At 59.3% G+C, this 13,978-nt stretch overlaps 1 protein-coding gene across 1 annotated transcript; it reads left to right on the forward strand.

Moving 5' to 3' along the window:
- Window positions 1-1,246: 1,246 nt before the first annotated feature.
- LOC125450059 (transketolase-like protein 2) lies at window positions 1,247-13,214 on the forward strand (the record flags this gene model as incomplete). Its single annotated transcript, XM_059643228.1, is given in 11 exon segments — window positions 1,247-1,391; window positions 1,394-1,448; window positions 2,437-2,564; window positions 3,121-3,314; window positions 5,121-5,285; window positions 5,551-5,707; window positions 7,579-7,704; window positions 9,943-10,031; window positions 10,556-10,652; window positions 11,628-11,747; window positions 12,604-13,214. Coding segments are annotated over 11 exon segments (1,449 nt in total), but the record flags the coding sequence as incomplete, so codon positions are not given.
- Between the last annotated feature and the right edge of the window lie 764 nt (window positions 13,215-13,978).

The following is a 13,978-nucleotide window of genomic DNA, read 5'->3' on the forward strand; positions in this document are numbered from 1 at the left end:
CATGAGCCCGAAGCCCTGCTGTTAATTGCAGCTGTCCTGTCCCTCATTAGTGTTTTTTTTTTCACCAAAAATGCACTCGTTTTGTAAATGATTCGGACGTAGGAGTGGAAGGGTGGATTAGCGAGTTCACCGGTGATACAAAGGTGGGTCGAATTGTGGACAGTGCGAAGGGCTGTTCTCGGTTACAAAGGGACATTGATCGGATGCAGAGCTGGGCTGAGAAGTGGCAGATGGAGCTTAACCCTGAAAAGCATGAGGCGATTCATTTTGGAAGGGCAAACTTGAAAGCAGAATACAGGGTTAAGGGAAAGATGCTTGGCAGTGTGGAGGAGCAGAGGGATCTTGGGGGTACAGTTCCCTGAAAGCTGCCACCCAGGTGGATAGAGTTGTTAAGAAGGCGTAAGGTCTGTTCGCTTTCATTAATACGAGGGATTGAGTTCAAGAGCCGTGAAGTTATGCTCCAGCTGTACAAACCCTGGTTCGGCCACAGCTGGAGTATTGTGTCCGGTTCTGGATGCCTCATTACAGGGAAGATGCAGAAGCGTTGGAAAAGCTGCAGAGAAGATTCACCAGGATGTTGCCTGGAATGGAGGGAAGGTCTTACGAGGAAAGGTTTAGAGAGCTGGGGTTTTTCTCTCTAAATGACGAAGGATGAGAGGTGACTTGATAGAGGTGCACAAAATGATCAGAGGGATAGCTAGAGCGAACAGCCAGAGACTTTTTCCCTAGGGTGGAGGTAGCTATTACGAGGGGGCATAGTTTTAAAGTGAGTGGGGGGTAGTTACAGGGGAGACATCAGAGGTAGGTTCTTTACTCAGAGAGTGGTCGGGGCGTGGAATGCCTTGCCGGAGAGTGTAGTGGAGCCGGCCTTGTTAGGGGCACTGAAGCGGCTATTAGACAGGCATATGGATGAGAATATAAGGTGGGGGTGGAGGTTAGATAGACCTTCGGGTAAAAGTTCGGCACAACATCTTGGGCCGAACGGTCTGAACTGTTCTACGTTCTCTCTCGCATTTATCCGAATTTAACTCCGTCTGCCCTCCCCTCGGCCCGGTGACCCAATGGATCGAGATCCCTGTGTAATCTTAGGGGGACCTTCCTCACTGCCTGCTATTTTGCCCCAGTCTTGTCTTGGCGATTGGGCGGCCATCTTGAGGTGGTTTGGTCTAGTCCGTAACATTGGCATTCCAATTGACTTTGTGTGTCTGTCTCTCTCTCTCTCTCTCTCTCCCCCCCCCCCCCACTTCTCTTCCGAAGTTACCGTGTCTACTGTTTGATTGGCGACGGGGAGTCGTCAGAAGGCTCTATCTGGGAAGCCATGGCCTTCGCTTCTTTCTACAAGTTGGACAACCTGGTGGCCATCTTTGATGTCAACCGCCTAGGCCAGAGCGAGCCCGCCCCCTCAGACACGAAATGGGCGTCTACCGCCAGCGCTGCGAGTCCTTTGGGTAAGGCCCCCCACCACCCCCCACCAAATAACCTGACGTTCCATCTATCCCCTTTCCTGCATCTCTAACGCCGCGATCGGCCCCCCTCCTGGATGTTTATGCGGCTTAATTGTGTGTTTTGGGATCTTGCTGTGCCATTTCAAACCTCTTTCTCCCACCCCTTTCTCGAACCCAACACAGAGAGGGTAGTGGGCGAGTGAATTTGCACCCTTCGTTTGGCACTGGTGGGGGACGGGGTGCTGTTTATGGGTAACTCTCTTGTTAGTTAGTTTTCGCATATGTAAACGTCACGCTGTATTTCCCACCTCCCACCAGCAAGGGGGGGGGGGGGCCGGTGGAGGGGCGCATGCTGCAGTCCTGTGTTTCTTTTGTTGGGAGCGAACGCTGCTGCCCATCTCCCCTGCTTCCCGCAGACATCGCGCTGCTCCGTACGTCCATCTTCCCGAATTTCTACATCCCCATTTTGTTTCAGGAACTCCCACGTGAGGACTAACTCCCAACTGGAAACGAGGCAGAGAATGGTTAGCCTATCTCTCGCGCCCCCCGCCTTTCCCGCCGCCGCCCTCCGGCCTCGCGCCCCCCCCCCCCCCCCTTTCCCTCCGGCCTCGCGCCACCCCCCTTTCCCGCCGCCTCGCGCCCCCCCCTCCCCTTTCCGGCCTCGCGCCCCCCCTTTCCCTCCGCCGCCCTCTGGCCTCGCGCCTCCCCCTTTCCCTCCGCCGCCCTCCGGCCTCGCGCCCCCCCTCTCTCTCGCCGCCTCCCTCCGCGCTCTGTCTGTAAAGTAGCTGAAGGCTGAGGGTGGGGATGGAGGGGGAGGGGAGAATGTTGTCGACTGAATGGCCTCTAGTTTCCCTGTTTCCTTTCGACCTCAATGCGGAGAGATGTGGGCGTTACATTTATTTTTCATTTCTCGCTCCCTCGCTCCCCCGCTTCCCTGGCTCCCCCGCTCCCCCCGCTCCCGCGGTACTCACTCACTTTTTTCTCCTGGCAGGTGGAACACGTACGTGGTGGATGGGCACAGCATCACGGAGCTCTGCCAGGCCCTGGCACAGGCCGCCCTCGTCAAGGACCGCCCCACGGCCATCGTCGCCAAGACCCTGAAAGGGAAAGGCATCCAAGGTTATTGTTATCAGCGCAAAAAAAAACCTGCCCTTAACTATGCGAGGCCTCTACATGACTCTAGCTCTCGCCCCATTTAAGAGCTGGGCGGGGTGCCAGTGAGAGGGACCAGGGAAGCCCAGCGAACGGCGGGAAGCATTGAGGGTCAGCGGGATCTTGCTGTGCAAGCTATCCCCCCCGCCCCCAAAAAAGTCACGGGAGAGTCGGTATATGAGGCTGTTTATAGGCCGAGAGCAGGGGTGGGGGTGAGATAACGGGTGAGAAAGGGCTGTTTTCAATTTGCGGCGAGAATTATTGGGGCAAGGCAGTTCCCCTCCTTCTCCCCCTCTTTCTCGCTCTCCTCCCCCCCCCCCCCCCCCCCCAGCCTTCTCGAGGCACACAGGGGCAACTAGGGACAGGGCAAGAAATGGAGGGCCTGGGGCTAGCGATGCCCATTGGCCAAAATGAATGGGGGGGGGGGGTTGTGTGGTTGGACATGACAAAAGGGCTGATGATTGTTTAAACCCACCCCCGCCCACCCGCCCAAACTCTGCACCCCCCCCCCCCCACCCCGCAGGAGTCGAAGATGCAGAAAACTGGCACGGCAAGCCCATGCCCAAGGATCGGGTGGCAGAGATGCTACGTGAGATCGAAGGGCGCATCAAGACCAGCCAGCGCCTGTGCCCCCCAGCCCCAGTGGAGGACGCCCCCCCGGTCAACATCACCGGGATCACTTTGCCCTCCCCGCCAGGGTACAAACTGGGCGACAAGGTAGGTTGGCAGCGGGCAGGGTACCAGCTCAAGTGTTTTAGAACATAGAACATAGAACAGTACAGCACAGAACAGGCCCTTCAGCCCACAATGTTGTGCCGACCATTGATCCTCATGTATGCACCCTCAAATTTCTGTGACCATATGCATGTCCAGCAGTCTCTTAAATGACCCCAATGACCCTTGCTTCCACAACTGCTGCTGGCAACGCATTCCATGCTCTCACAACTCTCTGCGTAAAGAACCTGCCTCTGACATCCCCTCTATACTTTCCTCCAACCAGCTTAAAACTATGACCCCTCGTGCTAGCCATTTCTGCCCTGGGAAATAGTCTCTGGCTATCAACTCTATCTATGCCTCTCATTATCTTGTATACCTCAATTAGGTCACCTCTCCTCCTCCTTTTCTCCAATGAAAAGAGACCGAGCTCAGTCAACCTCTCTTCATAAGATAAGCCCCTCCAGTCCAGGCAGCATCCTGGTAAACCTCCTCTGAACCCTCTCCAAAGCATCCACATCTTTCCTATAATAGGGCGCCCAGAACTGGACGCAGTATTCCAAGTGCGGTCTAACCAAAGTTTTATAGAGCTGCAACAAGATCTCACGACTCTTAAACTCAATCCCCCTGTTAATGAAAGCCAAAACACCATATGCTTTCTTAACAACCCTGTCCACTTGGGTGGCCATTTAAGGGATCTATGTATCTGCACACCAAGATCCCTCTGTTCCTCCACGCTGCCAAGAATCCTATCCTTAATCCTGTACTCAGCTTTCAAATTCGACCTTCCAAAATGCATCACCTCGCATTTATCCAGGTTGAACTCCATCTGCCACCTCTCAGCCCATCTCTGCATCCTGTCAATGTCCCGCTGCAGCCTACAACAGCCCTCTACACTGTCAACGACACCTCCTACCTTGGTGTCGTCTGCAAACTTGCTGACCCATCCTTCAATTCCCTCGTCCAAGTCATTAATAAAAATTACAAACAGTAGAGGCCCAAGGACAGAGCCCTGTGGAACACCACTCACCACTGACTTCCAGGCAGAATATTTTCCTTCTACTACCACTCGCTGTCTTCTGTTGGCCAGCCAATTCTGTATCCAAGCAGCTAAGTTCCCCTGTATCCCATTCCTCCTGACCTTCTGAATGAGCCTACCATGGGGAACCTTATCAAATGCCTTACTGAAGTCCATATACACCACATCCACAGCTCGACCCTCATCAACTTTTCTAGTCACATCCTCAAAAAACTCGATAAGGTTTGTAAGGCATGACCTACCCCTCACAAAGTTTCTTGCGGCTCTGTTTACCAACCCCCGCCCCCCCCCCCCCCGCTTGCTCGCTGTATCTTCCCCCACCCCCAGGGTGGGCTAGAGGTTATCTCTTTGTCGCGGGGTGGGTGACGGAGAATTTCCGGGGGTGCGGAGGTGGCGCGCGCGGCCGAGAGAGAGAGAGAGAGAGAGAGGAGGAGGGGTCGTGACTTTTCTTGGGGGTCGGGGGTTTGGAATCGGGGCGAGGATTGGCGGTGGTGGGGGGGTGGCGGTTTAGTTTTGGAACCGAGGGGTGGAGGTTTAAGGGTGGGGGGGCATGAAAAATGCCAAGGCTTTGAACCCTGTGTGTGCCCTTTCTCAAAATTTGGTTGCCCCTTCAGCAAGTTGCTCTCCGACTTTTTTGAGGTTGGCGGGGGGGTTGGTTTTTGAGCTGAAGGGAGTGCTCTCCACCCACCCCCTCACCAACCTTGTCCTGGCAGCTGAGACCTTCGTCCTTTTTTATCTGTTTGCCCCTCGCTCTCTTCTTGCCCACCCAGATTGCCACTCGAAAAGCCTATGGCCTAGCCTTGGCCAGGTTAGGGAAGATGAACCAGCATGTGGTGGCTCTAGATGGGGACACCAAGAACTCCACGTTCTCCGATCTCTTCCGAAAGGAGCATCCCGAGCGTTTCATCGAGTGTTACATTGCTGAGCAGAACATGGTGAGTGTTGGCCGGGTCGGGTGGCTGGAGAGCTCACCTTGGGGCGGAGGGGGTGGTTTTGGAGCTCAGCCGAGCATTCCTCGCGAGCCCGGCTGCCTCCGCGCGGAGGGACCGGGTTTTGGAGCTCAGCCGAGCATTCCTCGCGAGCGCAGCCGCCTCCGCGCGGGCGAAGGTGGCCGGGGGGGGTGGCGATCACAACCCTGGCAGAGATCATTTATTTCCCCTTCCATCTTTCTTTCTCTCTCGCTGCCCTCCGCTGTTCCAGATCAGCGTGGCCATTGGCTGTGCCACCCGCGACCGCACGGTGGCATTCGCCAGCACATTTGCTGCTTTCCTGACGCGTGGGTACGACCAGATCCGGATGGCTGCCATCTCTCAGAGCAATGCCAACTTCTCTGGTTCCCATTGTGGTATTTCCATCGGTGAGTGCGGGAAGCGCAGTTGGCGGGGAGGAGGTGATGTTCGGGCCAAGCGTTGGCAAACGACAGCTCCTTTGGGCGTCACGGAGAGTAGACGGGACTGGTGCCCTTGGCATCCGTTCGCGGCATGACAAGATCCCGTTAACCCCCAGGCACCCAGTGCTCCTGATCCCCTGCAGCGCTCACCACCAGTGCAGGAGAAGCATTCGTCAGAAATCGCGTGTAATTTTCGGTTGAAACAAGGAACGCGGTGCAGGATATGAGAGAGAAATGTGGCTTGGCACACACACTTCCTGTTTCTGACTCGTACGGCTCAGAAGCAGACCCTTCGGCCCATCTCGTCCGTGCCGACCCACGTGGGTTTATAAACCTCTATAAGGTCCGCCCTCAGCCTCCGACGCTCCGGGGAAAACAGCCCCCAGCCCCTCCCTGTCGCTCAAACCCTCTGACATCCTTTTCCGAACCCTTTCCCAACATCCTTCCTGTTGCAGGGAGACCGGGATTGGACGCGGTATTCCCAAAGCGGCCTCACCAATACACGACCCTCCCGACTCCGACACTCAATGCACCGACTGATAAAGGCGAGCGTCCCGAACCCCCTCCCTCACCGACCTGTCTACCCGCGGCTCCACTTTGAAGGGGCCATGTACTTGTCCCCCTCCCCGAGGTCTGTCTGCTCAGCGACACTCCCCAGACCTTCCCATTAACTGAAGAAACTCTGATTTCTCTCCACAGATGCTGAGCTTTTCCAGCAATTTCTGTTTCTGCTTCTGACTTGCAGCATCTGCCTTTCTTTTGGATTTTTATGATCAATAACTAACTGTCCTACCCTGGCTTGCTTTACATTTATCTAAATTAACCCACCCTAACCCGCACATCCCTGGGCACTACGGGACAATTTAACACGGCCAATCCACCCGAACCCGCACATCCCTGGGCACTACGGGACAATTTAACACGGCCAATCCACCCGAACCCGCACATCCCTGGGTACTACGGGACAATTTAGCACGGCCAATCCCACCCTAACCCGCACATCCCTGGGCACCTCGGGACAATTTAGCACGGCCAATCCCACCCTAACCCGCACATCCCTGGGCACTACGGGACAATTTAGCACGGCCAATCCCACCCTAACCCGCACATCCCTGGGCACTACGGGACAATTTAGCACGGCCAGTCCCACCCTAACCCGCACATCCCTGGGCACTACGGGACAATTTAACACGGCCAATCCCACCCTAACCCGCACATCCCTGGGCACTACGGGACAATTTAGCACGGCCAATCCCACCCTAACCCGCACATCCCTGGGCACTACGGGACAATTTAGCACGGCCAATCCCACCCTAACCCGCAATCCCTGGGCACTACGGGACAATTTAGCACGGCCAATCCCACCCTAACCCGCACATCCCTGGGCACTACGGGACAATTTAGCACGGCCAATCCCACCCTAATCCGCACATCCCTGGGCACTACGGGACAATTTAGCACGGCCAATCTGTACCCAAATCTGGTCACAGCTGTCTCGCGCCAGCCCCCCACCCCCCCACCCCCCACACCTTTTCCCCATTCCCAACCTAAATGGATTTTTGCCGCAAGCACGTTGGGAAGACCAGCGGAAAATGTCACAGGCACTTTAACAGGGTCTGACCTGGGTCGCTCGAAAGTCGTGCTACAGCCGAAGGGAAGGGGCAGGTGGAGATGAAATTTTGACGGCAGTGGGGGGTCGGTTCGCGGTGGGGAGGGCTCTCCTTGAAGCTACCTGTGTGTGGTTTGTACTGGGGTGGGGTGGACGGTTTCCATACCACGCCGGGGTGCGGCCACGAGGGGCCGGTGGTGATCTTCTTGGTCCCTTCCACCGCCCCCAGGTGAAGACGGACCCTCGCAGATGGCCCTGGAGGACATCGCAATGTTCCGGGCCATTCCAACCTGCACCATCTTCTACCCCAGCGATGGGGTGTCGGCAGAGAGGGCAGTAGAACTGGCAGCAAACAACCAAGGTACCACACCCCCTCCCTATCCCCGTCACCCCCCCCACACCCCCTCCCTATCCCGTCACCCCCCCCCCTCCAGCCCCCCCACACCCCCTCCGTATCCCCGTCACCCCCCCCTCCAGCCCCCCCTATACCCCCTCCCCTATCCCCCCGTCACCCCCCCCAGCCCCCCCATGCCCCCTCCCTATCCCCGTCACCCCCCCCCCCAGCCCCCCTACGTCCCCTCCCTATCCCCGTCACCCCCCCCTCCAGCTCCCTATGCCCCCTCCCCTATCCCCGTCACCCCCCCTACGCCCCCTCCCTATCCCCGTCACCCCCCCCTCCAGCTCCCTATCCCCGTCACCCCCCCCCATGCCCCCTCCCTATCCCCGTCACCCCCCCCCCAGCTCCCTATGCCCCCTCCCCTATCCCCGTCACCCCCCCTACGCCCCCTCCCTATCCCCGTCACCCCCCCCCCTCCAGCTCCCTATCCCCGTCACCCCCCCTACGCCCCCTCCCTATCCCTGTCACCCCCCCTCCAGCCCCCCTACGCCCCCTCCCTAAACCCTCCAGCCCCCCTACGCCCCCTCCCTATCCCCGTCACCCCCCCCCTCCAGCCCCCCTACGCCCCCTCCCTATCCCCATCACCCCCCTACACCCCCTCCCTATCCCCGTCACCCCCCCCCTCCAGCCCCCCCACACCCCCTCCCTATCCCCGTCACCCCCCCTCCAGCCTCCCTATCCCCGTCACCCCCCCCCTCCAGCCCCCCTACACCCCCTCCCTATCCCCATCACCCCCCTACACCCCCTCCCTAGCCCTGTAAACCCCTACACCCTCTCCCTATCTCTGTCGCCCCCTCCAGCCCCCTGCGCCCCCTCCCTATCCCCATCGCCCCCTGCGCCCCCTCCATATCCCCATCGCCCCCTGCGCCCCCTCCCTGTTCCATCACCCCCCTAGACCCCCTCCCTATCTCTGTCACCCCCTCCAGCCCCCCGCGCCCCCTCCCTATCTCTGTCACCCCCCTCCAGCCGCTACATCTCCTCCAGCCCCCTCCACCCCCTCCCTGTCTCTGTCACACCCTACACCCCCTCCCAGCCTCTGTCTGTGTCTCTCTCTCTCTCGGGTGGGGGTGGGCGCAGGGCTGGAATGGGACATGGGGAGGGAAGAGAGTCCATTCCCTGTCCTCCTCTACCACCCCCCCCGCCCCCACCACCGTCCACCCTACCACACGGGGGGGTGGGGGTGGTGGGGGGGCACACCTGTGGTACAGAGGGAGGGTGTCCATGTTGGTGTGCACCCAATGACCAGGGGAGGGGGTGGGGGGCATGTTTGTACAGCGGCCATTGGAACCCAGAGTCTCTAGTGTGGGTCGGGTTGGCGTATTAATTCCAGTTAATGACTTTCGCTCTGTCTCTACCTCGCGCACGCTCGTGCGCTCTCTCTCTCTCTGCCTCACGCGCGCTTTGCGGTCTCTCTCTCTCTCTCTCTCTCTCTGCCTCGTTCTCTCTCTCTCTCTCTCTCTCTCTCTCTCTCTCTCTCTCTCTCTCTCTCTCTCTCTGCCTCGCGCGCTCTCTCTCTCTCTCTCTCCTATCTCTCTCTCTCTCTCTCTCTCTCTCTCTCTCTCTCTCTCTCTCTCTCTGCCTCGTGCGCGCTCTCTCTCTCTCTCTCTCTCTCTCTCTCTCTCTCTCTCTCTCTCTTTGCCTCGCGCGCGCTTGCTCTCTGTCTCTCTCTCTGCCTCGCGCGCTCTCTCTCTCTGCCTCGCGCGCTCTCTCTCTCTGCCTCGCGCGCTCTCTCTCTCTGCCTCGCGCGCTCTCTCTCTCTGCCTCGCGCGCTCTCTCTCTCTGCCTCGCGCGCTCTCTCTCTCTGCCTCGCGCACGCGCTCTCTCTCTCTCTCTCTCTCTCTCTCTCTCTCTGCCTCGCGCACGCGCTCTCTCTCTCTCTCTCTCATCTCTCTCTCTCTGCCTCGCGCGCTCTCTCTCTCTGCCTCGTGCGCTCTCTCTCTCTCTGCCTCGCGCGCTCTCTCTCTCTGCCTTGCGTGCACTCGCTCTCTCTCTCTCTACCTCGCGCGCGCTTGCGCTCTCTCTCTCTCTCTCTCTCTCTGCCTCGTGCGCTCTCTCTCTCTCTGCCTCGCGCGCTCTCTCTCTCTGCCTTGCGTGCACTCGCTCTCTCTCTCTACCTCGCGCGCGCTTGCGCTCTCTCTCTCTCTCTCTCTCTCTGCCTCGCGCACTCTCGCTCTCTCTCTCTGCCTCGCGCGCTGTCCCAGGGAATCTGCTTCATCCGAACCAGCCGACCGGAGACCAGTGTCATTTACCGCAGCGACGAACCGTTTGAGGTCGGCAAAGCCAAGGTGGGTGGTGCCGGTGGTTTGGCGGGGGTGGGGGGAGCGGGGCGCGCGGCGAGGGGGTAGAGGTGTGGTTTGTCGGGGGTCGGAGGGGTGTGTGGGAGCAGCTGGCTGTTTGTTTGGCAAAATGTCGACCTAGCTGCACCTTGGGTCCCCCCTCCCCCAATCGCTGCACTTGCCGAGCCCCCGGCTTATCCCACGAGGCTCTTGGAGGAGGGGAGGGGGTTTCCTGACGGCGCCGGTGGGATTCGGGGGGGAAATCGGTCATCGGCGAAGCAGGCTGAGCTGTCGGCGCACAGCAAGATCCCGGAGTGTGAACCCTTCCTGTGTCGCAGGCTCCAGGAGGAGGGGTGGGGTTGGCGGGGGGGGGGGGAATGGAGGGGCTGAATGGCCTCTCGTGGCGATTTTTAGGGATCGTCCTCCTGTGGGTTGGTGGGTGGGGGGGGTTGCATTATTTTGTTTCCCACCTCCCCCCAACAAGCAGGAAACAGGTGGACGACCGTCTGTCTCTTTGCCCCCCACCCCCCCAGGTTGTCCGACAGTCGGAGACGGACCGTGCCCTCGTCATCGGGGCAGGAATCACCCTGCACGAGGCCCTGGCGGCAGCTGACAGCCTGGCAGCGGAAGGTGAGCGCGCGATGCCTCCACCGTCGATCAGTCCGTCCAGCCCAAGCCCCACGCGCTGGTCCCTGCACAAACCTCTTCGCTGCTTTCCACCCCTCTGCCATGCCTGGGGTACCCCTGATCTGCCTCTGTTTTAGAGGCCCCGTATCTCTGGCGCGCCCCTGCTTCCCACGAGGAGGAGCTCAGAAGCTGGGAATCCCGCAGCGAGTGACTCCCGTCCTGATTGCCCCAAAGCCCTGTTGACGAAGCAGGAGGGTGAGGGAACACTTCCTCCCCCACTTGCCCCTGGAAGGGGGCAGCTCCGACAGCACCACAGAGGCTAGCTTTGTTGCAATTTTTAATGAACAAGGTTGCCCAGATCCCTCTGCCCCCAGGCCGCCTGTTTATATCATGTCTCTGTGTCCCCTCAGGTAGCCTCTGTCGCTCGCCACCCCCCCCCCCCCCCCCCACCCACCCCCGCCACCACAGAAACATTCAACTGTTGCCCGGATTTTAACATCTCTCTCTCCCCCGTGTGTCTCGCCCCCCGTCCCACCCCCGTGTCTCACGGCCCACCCCCACCCTCCCCTCTCTGTGTCTCGCTCTCTCTCGCTCGCATGCTCTCTCTCTCTCGCTCTCTCTCTCTCTCTCGCTCTCTCTCTCGCTCTCGCCCTCTCTCGCTCTCGCCCTCTCTCGCTCTCGCCCTCTCTCGCTCTCGCCCTCTCTCGCTCTCGCCCTCTCTCGCTCTCGCCCTCTCTCGCTCTCGCCCTCTCTCGCTCTCGCCCTCTCTCGCTCTCGCCCTCTCTCGCTCTCGCCCTCTCTCGCTCTCGCCTCTCTCGCTCTCGCCCTCTCTCTCTCTCGCGCGCTCTCTCTCCTCGCGCGCTCTCTCTCTCGCTCGCTCTCTTGCTCGCTCTCTCTCTCGCGCTCTCTGTGTCTTGCCACCCCCCCCCCCCCCGGCGTTCCGGCTCTCTCACTCTCTGTCTCTGACATCCCCTGCAGGTACCAATGTTCGGATCCTCGACCCTTTCACTGTGAAGCCTCTGGACGCGGCCACCATTATCGCTAACGCCAAGGCAGTGGGAGGGCGTGTTATCACGGTCGAAGACCATTATCACGAAGGTATGATTCTACATGTTGACCGGGAACGATTACTGTGGGTAAGGGAGAGGGTGCGAGCATCCGCCATCTTCCCTCCCAGGCGGTGGAGGGGGCTGGGGGCGGGTTGGGATACTCTTTTTTTGGTGGGGTGGGGGGGGAAGCGTGGAAAACAGTGTCCATTGTGTTAGTGCGCTGATCAATTTGTGTGTTTTTTTCCCCCCCCCCCCACCCCGTTCGGAGGTGCACAGCATGATCCCGTGGGATGAAGCAGCCCAGGTCACAGGGTCAGGTGGCCATTCAGCCCCGAGCCCTCGCGCAACGCGGCCCCCTTCCCCCTCACTGCAGCCTAGAGCTGTCAGCGCCACGCTACGGGAGGGTCGGTTCCCCCCGAGGGATCTTGCTGTGCGTTAGTTGACGACAGTGACCGAGGCTGGAAGTAAAGCTCCTTCCCCACTTCTTTTTTTCTCTTGGGGTCTGGCGCCTGAGCGCCCCCCCCATCATGCTCACGCTCCCCCCTTTGCCCGACTCTCTTTCTGTCACATGCTTCCCCCTTCGGCCCGCTCCCCCTCCTTTGGTGTGGGCTCAAGCGTACCCCTGTTCCCCCCCCTCCCCCCTTTTTTGCTGCTGTCTCTCGCGCTCTCTGGCGCACTCCTGCTTTCTCCCCCCCACCCCCCCCGACCTTTACCGCTCTCGCTCTGTCGCGCGCCCCGGCTTCCCCCCCCCCCCCCCCCCCCCCCGCCAACCTTCCCCCTCTCGTTCCAACTCTCATGTCCCCCTGCTCCCACTGCCCCCCCCCCCCCCATTTGCCGCGCCCACTCCTCCCTCCGTCTCTAAGCGGCCTTGTTTTTGTTCTCTCTCTCTCTCTCTCTCTCTGTAGGTGGCCTGGGAGAGGCGGTGACTTCGGCGGTCAGCTTGGAGCCAGCCATTTGCGTTCGCCGCTTGGCGGTGAGAGGCGTGGCCTGGAGCGCCAAACCCTCCGAGCTGCTGGACGCTTTCGGAATCAGCGCGAGCTCCATCGCCGACGCCGTGCGCGCGGCCCTGACTGACTGAAGCCACCATCGCCATCCATCTCTCGCCTGGCCTGGCTCTCCGTCGCCCGCCTTTGAAACGAGCTGGCGCCTCGCGGGTTTCGGCGTAGAGTGCGAAAGGCGAACCACGCCTCGCGCTCTCTCAAAAACGCGATCCTGCAGCGACTTTTCGGTCTCGCTCCTTCACTACGACAGAATTGCACCTTGTGTGCCCGCTTTCCCCTGCATTTCTTTCAGCCCCTACCTATCTTTTGACTCTCTCTCTCCGTCAGAATCGCGTCAGGTTGGCGCAGAGCGAAGGGTTTGAGGGGGGGGACGGTGCTAGGATTCGCGTCATGTTGGCACAGAGCAAATGTTTGGGGTTGGAGGTGGTGGAGGGGATTTGGTCACTGGAGCTATGTTGGACCGAACTGTTGGCTTTTTGTATACGTTAATAAAACGTGACCTTCCCCACAGCAAATTCTGCCTTATGATTCTGAGACAGTAGGAACTGCGTTTGCTGGAGAATCCAAGAGAACACAGCGTGGAGCTAGATGAACGCAGCAGGCCAAGGAGCAGGAAGGCTGACGTTTCGGGTCTGGACCCTTCTTCAGAAATGGGGGAGGCGGGGAGGAGGTTCTGACAGAAATAGAGAGATGAGGGAAGGTGGATGAAGGAGTAGGTAGGTGGAGAAGAGCCTCATCCCCCACCCCTCTAACCTGTCCGTCCTTTCTCCCACCTATCCACCCCCCACCCGACACCCTAGCTACCAGCCTCATCCCCGTCTCCTTGACCTGTCCATCCTCCCTAGACTGACCAACCCCCTTCCTAACTCCTCTCTCTCGTGCTCTCCATCCCTGCCTCCCTGACCTATGTTTCCTCTCCACCTATCTTCTTTTTATTAATCCATCTTCCATCCACCTCCCCACCTCGCCTCTCTCCCTACTTATTTCAGAAACCCCCTTGCCCACCCAGCCTCCCCCATTTTCTAAAGAAGGATCTAGGCCCGAAACGTCAGCCTTCCTACTCCTCTGATGCTGCCTGGCCTGCTGTGTTCACCCAGCTCTACACCGTGTTCGCTAAGATTCCGTCTCTTAATTTCCAGGCTGGGGCTGGGGGTTCGGTGGAGGTGGGAGAAGGGTGTTGTATGTGTGTTTTTGGCAAGTTAAAACCTGGTGCGAGTGTTCGGTTTTTATAAGCCTTACCAAACGATCCAAAATGCGTCGATAGCTAACAGTGGGTCAT

This window comes from Stegostoma tigrinum, chromosome 49 (assembly GCF_030684315.1).
Source record: "Stegostoma tigrinum isolate sSteTig4 chromosome 49, sSteTig4.hap1, whole genome shotgun sequence".
Taxonomy (NCBI): Eukaryota; Metazoa; Chordata; class Chondrichthyes; order Orectolobiformes; family Stegostomatidae; genus Stegostoma; species Stegostoma tigrinum.